Source organism: Aethina tumida, chromosome 3 (genome assembly GCF_024364675.1).
Source record: "Aethina tumida isolate Nest 87 chromosome 3, icAetTumi1.1, whole genome shotgun sequence".
In the NCBI taxonomy this organism is placed as follows: Eukaryota; Metazoa; Arthropoda; class Insecta; order Coleoptera; family Nitidulidae; genus Aethina; species Aethina tumida.
The window spans coordinates 31358985-31369382 of NC_065437.1; the positions used below are offsets into that span (position 1 = coordinate 31358985).

The following is a 10398-nucleotide window of genomic DNA, read 5'->3' on the forward strand; positions in this document are numbered from 1 at the left end:
AAAGATATCGAGATGAAGGTACATAAATAACTTGTGACTCTACATCTATAAATGCGTTAGGCATTTCAAATTGACTTATTTTATTGTATATATTTATTTATAAAGCATTTTTGGATTAAAGGTATACAACTACACATGATAAAGGCAAAGCTTACAATATTATTTTGTAACAATTGGTGCAACACTACAATTTTCCTTTGATTGTTATTTTAGGTTTTAACGTGAATCTCGTAAAATTTCTGCATCATTCCCATCATACTTACTTTCTCTTTTTCCGTCGTTGGTTCTGTTGTTTTTCCTTGAATGCTTTTCTCTTCAGCCTTTCGTTCTTTAAGGGTTTTTAAAAGTTTCCATTTGCTGCCCAAAGGACCTCCTTGTTCCTTTGGTGGTTCCTCCTTTGGTGTTCCGGTACTTTCAACTTGAATTTTTGGAATTGCAGACATTGTTGCTTCTTCTTTGGGTGTTTCAGGTTTTTCTTTATTTTCGTCCATTTCTTGCATTTCTTTCGTAATGTGGCATCTAGCAAATTCATCATTTATCGCCATTTCAGCTTCGTCGTATTCATCGCCGCTAACTTGAGGACTGTCTGGTCCGGAAGTGTCGCCTGATGAATGGGAGCGACGATCTTCCTCCACCTCCTCTGCAGTTTCTGGTTCCAATTCAGGTTCAGGTTCAGGTTCTTCTATTTTAAGCATAGGTTGTGGTTTATGCTCTATTGGCATAGAAGAACCATTAATAGGCCCGTGATAGTTTTTAATTTTTTCGAATAGAGATGCTGCACTATCTAATTGGAAAGAATTTCTAGCACTTTCACGTCTTTTTGCCGACTGTATTGTATGTAAATTATTTTCTTGTTGGTCTAAAACACCATCGACTACTTTGGCTTTCATTCTTAATTCTCGCAGAACAAAGCCCATTTTTTCCTTAACTTCTTCATTTGGTTCATATGGTTCTTCTTCGTCTTCTTCAGGTTCGGGTAGTTCTTGTAGTGTTTCGCCCATTTCTTGTTCCAATTGCGTCTGTCGTTCCATTTCTTCCAATTTCCGAAGCTCATAGCAATACCATTCATCTTCACTGTCAATGCTGTCTTCAGTACTTTGTCTTCTAGAAGATACCCTTGAAGTACTTCTCCAAGAATGAGTACTTCTGGAGTCGTCATCAATTTCTTTATGGCCAGGTATTTCCAAGCTTTGTTGATGTCTTGGTAAAAATCGGTTCATATGAAGTTTCATGCTGGAAGCAGGACTTCCCTCGGAAACTGGTTGTTCCTCGTTAAATAAGTTTTTACTTTTATCACTGTTTTGACTTTCTGTTGATGCTTGTTCTATTAGCTTAATATTCTTTTCAGCTGTTTCTAATTTGTCTTCATTGTCGTCGATTTCTTCAATCACAACACCCTGTTCTCCATTACATATTTGATCATCAGATACAGAATTAGTTTGCCTTTGTCTGTATTTTCCCAAAGCTCTGGATACTGCGAATTCCATTGATGAACCTCCAACAACAACAATCATTTTACTTTCTGATACTACAGTTTCATCACTTTTTTCAGAAGATCCAGAGCTTCTTTTGTTTTCTCCTACTGTAGGGAACATATTGCTCGTTCCGCTACCCGTACTTTTACCAGAATAGTCTTCTTCACCTGGACAACTCTCTGGATCAGTGTTTTTAGAAGTTCTATCACTTAATTGCGGTGAAACTTTCATCTGATCAAACTGAGCTTGAAGTTGATCGTCATCTACTGGTATAGTCGAAGCTTCAGAGAAACTTTGTTTTTTAATTTTTGGTTTGTTACTAACTTTTACAAATAGATCCGATTCGTATTGACTTTCAGATAAAACACTACAGCTGTCTTCACTTCTGTCATCTTCCGAAACTACAGAGTTGGTCCTTTGCAAGTTCCATTCGTTGTCCGATTGTTCCGGGTCAGATAGAGAATGACTGTAGGATTGGGAGCTTGTTTTTCGTTTTGCTTTTTGCAGAATACCTGTCATGGTTGAAACAATGGCGTTTTTCTTTTTCTTTTTAGAAGCTACGTTACTCTTTACATGAGCATTTCTGGATTTCTCCATGTCTTCACGCCTTATACCCCCTGGTAGTGAATATGATCTATTTCTTTTTAAATGCAAGTCTGGCAACCAATGACTTACTGAACTCATCGCAGATTTCAGAGTATTACCCTTCTTCAGTGGCTTTTTGGTTTTCTCCTCACGAGGTGCCTCCTGTCTTGTATCAGATGAAATAGTAATATACCCTGATTGCGTCATAATAATTCCACTTTGGTCATAGTGTTGTTGTTGTTGCTGTACAACATAATCCGGCACGTTCCTGTTCCGTATATCTAATTCTAAAAACGGAATTTCCTGTCTCTGGTTCCAAGCTCTTTGCTGATCTATTTGTTGTTGATTTTCATAAATAGGTTGCTGAGCTAGTCTCGAATCGTTTTGCTGTTGCATACGTCTGTCCATATACGGGCTTTGCGTGTAAGACATATCTGACGTGTCCATTGACTTCATAGAACTAGATGTGCTTGCGCTTTCCTGATACTGGGCTTCTGGACAGTTAAGCCAAGCTGACGGATCGTTATAGTCTGCCTGAGGTAGATTTGCAACGGCGGAGTCGTATCGAGATGAGGTTGGATAGTACGACAGTGCGTCTGTTATGTTTCCTGATGGAAACATTGTGCGGTACATTGCGGTTTTGTAGCCCTCATGGTTTGCTATACTATCTGGACCTTTGCTCGTAGAATACGATCTGGTGAGTGATTTCCTACGAACATGCGTAGGATCCATCGTTGTCATTGGATTGTAGGACATTTGTCTTTGACTTGCATGATATTCGTTGTTTTCATAAGGCTCAACTAAGTCAGGATAGTTAATTGTTTGGTTTATGTAATCAGCACTGTTGCTTGTGTAGACCGACGTGTACGAATCTCTGTTGCTTCCGGCAACTGAATAAATTGCTGGCTGATCGTTTCTGTACATAAATTCGGATGCTTTTGGTTTAGGTTCGGTTTTGGGTTTTCTTCGGGGACTAACATTAATGTCGGACGCCGGAGCTGGGGCAGGGACAAAAGTGCCATATCCTTCAGAATTTTCTAGGCTGCACGGAGATTTCACTGTGGTAAATGCAGACAAGTGGTGCCCTCCAGGTAATATAGCTGAAGTACCAGCTGGGTGAGACTCTGGTAACTTCGAATCAACACTTGATTCCGTGAAAGGCCTTGAATTATTTTGAGTTTCGGGTTGAACAGGTATTGGAGCTATTGTTGGTTGATTGCTGAATGGCGTATGTCCATAATAATTTAAGGCAGGTTTGGGTCCATTTTTGGGAGAACCGGGGGATTTTTCTAGGCTAGACCATCCACTCATTGATGATAGACCTGAATCTGATTTGGCGGCTACTATGTTTGAAGAGTGGGATTTGCTTCGTTTGGGAGATGATTTGGGTGATTTTGGGGACCTTGGTGTTTTTGGACTTAATTTTCTATGATCTTGACTTGTAGTAGCCTCATTTGCTCCAGCAGCGTTAGGTAGGAGAAAAGATTCACAGATGTCTCTGGGCGCTGGAGGTGGAGGACTTGGAGATTGGTTCAGCAAATGAGGTTCCTGGGGAACATCGGAAGAGCTTATATAACCATCTTGTCTAGTACGGATGCTACAAATTGACAACGTTGGAGATTGAGCTTTCTCGGATTTTACATTAAAGATATTGGGAGTAGAACAAGGTACCGTTTCGTAAGAAGCAGCAATTAGGGAATTTAGATCTGAAGCGCTGCAATAAAATGGGTTCTTACTTGCTGCGGCGGCAGCTGCCTCTGCACTTTCTACGTGTTGAACAGCAGCACTGTAAGCTAATCGTCCTGTAACTGTTGTAAATGGTGCAGTGCAAGTAGATATTTCAATTTGCCTCCGACGCGGAGAGGTTGGAGTTCTTATGCCGCCAGCAAGGGTTTCTGCCACTTCCTTGTCCGCTTCGTTTACAACAGATAATCGTGAACTAGGTCTGCCAGCATAAGATAAGTTTGAGAGAGAACTGGGAAGTTCTGACTTGGCTAACATCATCAATTCATCTTGGTCCCGAACTCCACTTGAGAAACTCCAATTTTCTGGTTCCTCGTAAATTTGTTGTAACTGATTTTCTACTTGTTTATTGTCTGCTTCTTTGTTTTCTACTACTTCTTCTACTATGCCGTTTAGAGGAGACTCTAATAGTTTTCTTTGAAGCTGCTTTATGTTTACCGAATCTTGATGCAACTTGTTACTCAACCGATCTAATTCGTTTAATTTTTCAATTGCTACTTGATCGATTGAATCAATTCTCGATAACTGGGCGATGTCTTGTTCACTAATACAAGGAGAGTTGCCCCTATAATCTTTATAATCTAAAGCGCTATATATTTCATCATTCTCTTCTATTCGCATGCCATCATTTAAGCATTTTTTCTCATTTCCATCATCATTATCTTCCCGTTCTTCCCATATCATACCTAATTGACTACCTTGGTTGGATTGGTCACAACCAACGAGATCTTCTCTATAAGCTTGATTAAGGCTTCGATAAAATGCTTCATCGGGAACATGCATTTCATCCATTGAAGCCTCCATTTCAAGTTCCTGTATAACGGCGGACTGAGAACTTCTCGATACATCCAGTCCTTCCTCGAGTCCATCTTCTACGGTACCGTTTCCGAGTATTTCCCGAATTACTTCCAATTCACCTAATCTACCTTCTAACATAGGTCCCATTTCAGGCACCATTCCTGAAGCTCCACCCGAGGTATAAAAGTCAAGCAACTGGGAAATGACGCCCTGCTGCTCATAAAGGAGACCCTCGAGCTTCTCAAGTCGTTCCCACATTTTAATGTACTCCTGGGAGAGCAAATCTAGTGCCCTCCAGGCATATTTGAGTTCGGTTTCAAGGATATTTAGCCTGGTACCCAACCGTTCCATGTATTCGTTGATGATGTAGTCGACGTTGGCGTCGTAGTTGGTCTGGGATTTGACCGGTGCCATCGTATTTGATCCCCCGTCCATTATGTGTCGCACGTTATCACCCATTTTTACCTAACAATCGTCACTACATGTTTATTAATTAATAACAACTCGTAAATCGCTCTGTCGTGATATGTCGATCAATAACAAGATTTTCTACGGGATATGTTTGGATAGGATGATTCGTTGCTCGGTGGCATTTTTTCAACTATGCGAACGCTCACTCGTGCCAATGGTGAGCCCTTAGCTCGAGTTCGAATCCCGGTTTAGAATCATTACGTGGTGTCGCGGCATTGGGGACCTCCGTACGACACTGTTGGGAAAAACGCTCTTTCGCGACCATCACCCGTCACTGTGAAGTGCCACCGCATTTTTGACGCGTAAAAAGTTCTGTCTATGTCCACATTAATTTTCCTCCCACACTTATTTAACACACACTATATGTGATTGCGATTCTCTGGTCAAATCCATCTGAAAATAAAATCGATTTGCTATATTTTCTGGACAAATATGAAATAGTCTACTCTCGAGTACGATAATTGATAATTGATTAATTTAAATATTGAAATATATAAAAAAATAATAAATAATTGGTAAAGTGATCTCGTTTCTGTGCGGCTCTAAATAATGCAATTGTTCATTCAGGATTAAAGCATTCAAGACTATTGATTCAGTCTGGTTCTCGGTGCTGTGACCTCTTTTCAACCCTCACAGGTGTTTTGCGTCATAAAATTTATCACTGCTGGAAAGGGATACTTTTGCACTTACCCGGCAAATAAGTTCGATGATTCGAAAATTTAAATGTGAAAAGTTTATTTATGCAAAATTGAGAGACACCTCAATTTCCGCTTGAACGGGCGGAGTTCAGAAATAAAGGGGTAGGTTTGGTTTTGTGTCAGAGAAACGGCTTGTCCAAGCCAATTTGTTGATTTATCTACCCCGTAGTCCCGCGATCAATTTAAATTTATCGGTCGGTTGACCCATTGAAACATTTATTGCCTCCATTACCGTGGGTTTATGCTATTTTGGTACGAGTTTATTCGTTTTACTGTTAACAATACGAACGCGCTAAAATCACGTATCAGTATAAAACCAAAAATTCACTCGGCGTAACAAAATATTTATCGTACTTGAAACTGTGCCTTGAGGATTAAATGAGATTGTCTTTGATAAAATAAAACAATAAAGGATTTTAAAGCTTATACTATGATGAAACTAATTAGCATATTTCCAAAGTCTTTGGTTAAACGAATCCACTGTCATTGGGATTACCGCCACAAAGTAAGTAGGTTATTTCACCTATTTGCTCTGCGCTTTCAAGTGGAAGCACATGATAAAGACCAAACGTTTTAATTGAATCAAAATTTGACTGAAGCCGAATTCACATTTGGGAAAACACTTATTAAAGTCATCTAAGTTCTTTTGACACTAACATTTCCTAAATCTACTTTCCTGTTGAACGTCAAAATACCTTAGTAATAAAGAAATAGTAACTTCATGAAATAAAAAGTGGAAAGTCTTATACTTTGATGTGGATTAAATTACAAGTTGAAATATTTTTAAAATAAAACTAATTCGTTGTTTTTCCTCTGATGTCTCAACTAGCAAATAAGTTTTGTGTTGACAAAGTGATGTACTTTTCATGAAGGCTAGACACTTTTTACAATTCCACATTGAAGACCGACTCCAGGGATCGTTTAAATTGACGACATAAATGTCGCATTAGTTCGGTTAAGCTTCAGAAAAATTTCATTTGCTCCAATGGCAAAACGACGTTCATACTAATAGAGGATAATAAAACCAAAAAACTTGAATTATTACAAATATCAAAAGTATTAAAAAATAATTCAGTAGTGATATGATTACACATTTCGAACGAAAGAATTATTTCTAAAATTAAAAAATTACCCACACCATGACCCATTAGTAAATGCTATAATAGGATAATTTTATATTGCAGATATTTGTATACAATGGTTTTAAAATTGTAGTCAGTAATGAATTTCAGTAGTAAACTCCTAACAATATAAACATTATTTGATATTTATAATAATAATTTATTTATTTATGTTCATGTATATATATATATATATATATATATATATATATATATATATATATATATATATAATTTTATTAGAAGAACATAAAATTAAGCAATTACACGTGACGTGTATAATTTTGAATAACTGTTGGCAGCTTGTATACAACACCATTTTGATCACAAGTACCAGGAGGCTTTACTTAGGATAATTACTGAGTTAACCGTAATACATGTATACATGTATGTGAAATACATGACCCACAACTCCTCATAAACACACAGTACAGGTCATAGAATATGATTGGGACTAAACCAGGTTGGGCTTATCTCCGGATTACGCTTGACGAAGAGGAAATTAACTTTAAAATTACATTGCCTCATCACGATCTTTACAGGCGTTTTACACTGAAGTGGACCCTAACTATCCACATACCATTCATTATTTTACTTTTTTCTTCCGCAAAGATTTCAATGTACTCAACAGCATGGTTAAATTTCTTACATTATGTATATTTCCTTGTTTGAATACAAACAAAGAAACGGTATTTAGTTAGTGGTGACATATTCTCCGGTAAACTACTTGTTTGAAACAATCCACCTTCCAAGTGGTGGATTGCATTGTCCCCCAGTACAAAAGCTCCGTTTTCGAACGAAATAATTGCGAATTCTAAGCTGTTCGGTTAACATTAAAAGAGACTTGCTAACTACATGCAAGTTGCTTTGAATAAAACTGGAAGCAAACTCTCTGCGAGGAATTAAATGAAACTGTTATGACCATGGTCGGCAAATTAAAGTTGACGTTGTAAGGTTATAGGATTTTTAGTGGCAATTAGGATAAGCTTATTGTAGTTTTCAACGTACTACTTCGGATTCGACTGTAAAATGCATAACGCAGTATGTAAATGAGATCATATTGTAGGTAATAAAAAAGCTAAATCGTAAGGATAATTAGAATGACACAGACTGCTTTCCATATGTATCGCATGAGCCACGTTATACAAATTCGACTGGTAATAGTATTTACTAAAGTAAAACCATGGTAGTTGTCGTTTACGATAAACCGTACTTGAATGTTTAAACTGATATATTTTTGTAAGTATGCAGCTTACTGGCGAATTCATTTTGCTACAAAAGGATTTAAGTAACAGCGCGAGTCAAAAAGAAAGAAGTATTTAAATAGTAATAAATATAATGTGTATTTGCATAAGTTTCCTCCATTTGTAAAGTAATAAGGATAGACGAAAATATAAAACAAAAGAATTTTTATAGTTGCCGATTTACCTACCAAACTTTTATAACAATACCACCGCCCAAAATCGATTATAACAACTTTTCGCCGCTGTCGTATTCTGAAAAGAAATCTTGTTAACATTGGCTTACAAATGGGCCGCTTGAAAAAACCGAGAACAAAACAAAACGGAAACAGAAAAGGTCATCGCCGCTAAAGAGTTTAGCGACGACGACCAATCAGCTTTACGGTTCCGGAGATCTCACATGGACGTCCAGGGGACACACAGGATGTACCCTGGCCAGAGGTGAGAGGATGCTATCCACCGTTACGCTGAAAGGACAATAAGCTCCGTTTCGACTGTTCAGAATATGACGTTCGAAGATTTCTTTTCACCAATACGATGTTTTTCGGATTTTGATTAGTCGTTGTGAACATGTGAAAAACATTTGTTGCCTTCACTGTTTTGTTTCAAATAAAAAACCACCACAACGTCCACAAAACATGTGAAACAAAGAGATTGCTTAAAAGAGATTGATTGTAAAATCATGATAAACCGGTAAACATTATCCAGTGAGCTTGAGTTGGCATGTAGAAAGTTTAAGAGCAACAAACATATTTCATAGTAGCTGGACTGTAATTATTAGTTAGTTACACAGAAAGCACTTGGGGGGTTGCATGCTACTTTATCGGTAAATTCATCACCCTCAATAATTAACGCGAACGTACAAATCAAATTTGTACGTTCCTTTTCTTACATAAATTAATGAAACACTGCAATTACGTTCCTTGATAAGTTATTTATGCGTTCCATGTCCTTTTGTCACATGTCTGTACTTGAATGCATAATTTATTACTAGTCACTAATTTGTTTCAACAAATTTGCATTTCAAATAACCTCTTTTCCAATATTTTATTTTCGACAGTATAAATTAAAAAATATAAAATTTATTCAAATATGTTTTATATATTAATATTAATATTTTTATACATATACTTAGGTATACAAGGAATTGAAGCTATTCACTAAAAACAGGAGAAGCGTGAAAACCAATTCTTTAAAAATTGTTGTAATTAAAATGTAAAGCTACAGTAAAATTACTGTCTGGAGGTCACGATAAATTTGTAAATGAATTTTAATGTTAACATCGTTAAGAAATAATAGTGTTAATAAAGAAAACAAGGAGATGAAATTAAAGTCGTCTTCTTTAATCATTTGAGTATTTTACTTGCAATGTTCCAACCGGTGCTTTCATTATGTGAAATAAAAATGTGAATTATTAGTATTTGCATAGTCATAATGAATAGCTTGATATTCTTCTCAATCAAGTCGTAATGATAATAAAGAATATGACAAAAATTCAGCAGCCCAATTGTGTGCTTACTGAAAAAATTAAACATTTTTATGTGAATTGAAATTGTTTTATATATAAATTTTAACTGTTATTGTTTCATGCATATTCTGACTGTGATAAAAAAATACAAGCCCAATTTAGTTCTTACTAAAAAATAAACTTTTTTAATGTCTTGTGAAAAAGTTTTTTTTATATAAATATTCAACTTTTATTGCTTCACGAATATTGTGAAATGTAACTCCCTGTATGCTCACCTATTTTATGTGAAACGTAATAGCATCAGGCAAAGCTCAATCGTCGATAAAACCTTCCACGAGTCCCATATTCAAAATAACCTCAAGAGGATACGCATACAATAAGCTTTTATGATGGAAACCATATTTTCACTCTTTCTGTGCCTTTAAGTAACTACATCCGGTGCAAAAAGTATTTCTTTAAATTCCATTGCAGAAGCTTCGAATTTCGAAAGCTCCACTGCACTATATTCATGTTTGAGGTTAACAGCCTGACTTTATTACGAAATAAACACTACGATAATCAAATGTAATCAATCCATATAATAATAATAATTTTAATACAAAACCGTTTTAATTAATTGACATTACAATTTATACAATGATATTGGAACTACACAGTTTATGGTTAAAATTTAAATTGAACAAATTAATTTTAATGTAATATTGTGCAATTTCATTTAAAATAATCAAAGTAAAATTATTAATATAAAACAGGCTTGACGTTACATTTTATGTCAGTCCAAGCAATAAATTAGTAACC

General features: G+C 36.3%; 1 protein-coding gene across 1 annotated transcript in view; it reads right to left on the reverse strand.

Moving 5' to 3' along the window:
• The window catches only part of LOC109604180 (protein unc-13 homolog C-like), a 49448-nt gene extending 40911 nt beyond the window's left edge, over positions 1-8537 (reverse strand). Inside the window, exons 1-2 of the mRNA XM_049965092.1 lie at positions 8324-8537; positions 264-5465 (exon numbers count right to left, since the gene is read on the reverse strand). Of these exons, the coding sequence (XP_049821049.1) occupies positions 264-5060 (4797 nt within the window). The 5' untranslated portion in view covers positions 5061-5465; positions 8324-8537. The remainder of the gene's footprint in view (positions 1-263; positions 5466-8323) is intronic.
• Positions 8538-10398: the final 1861 nt, after the last annotated feature.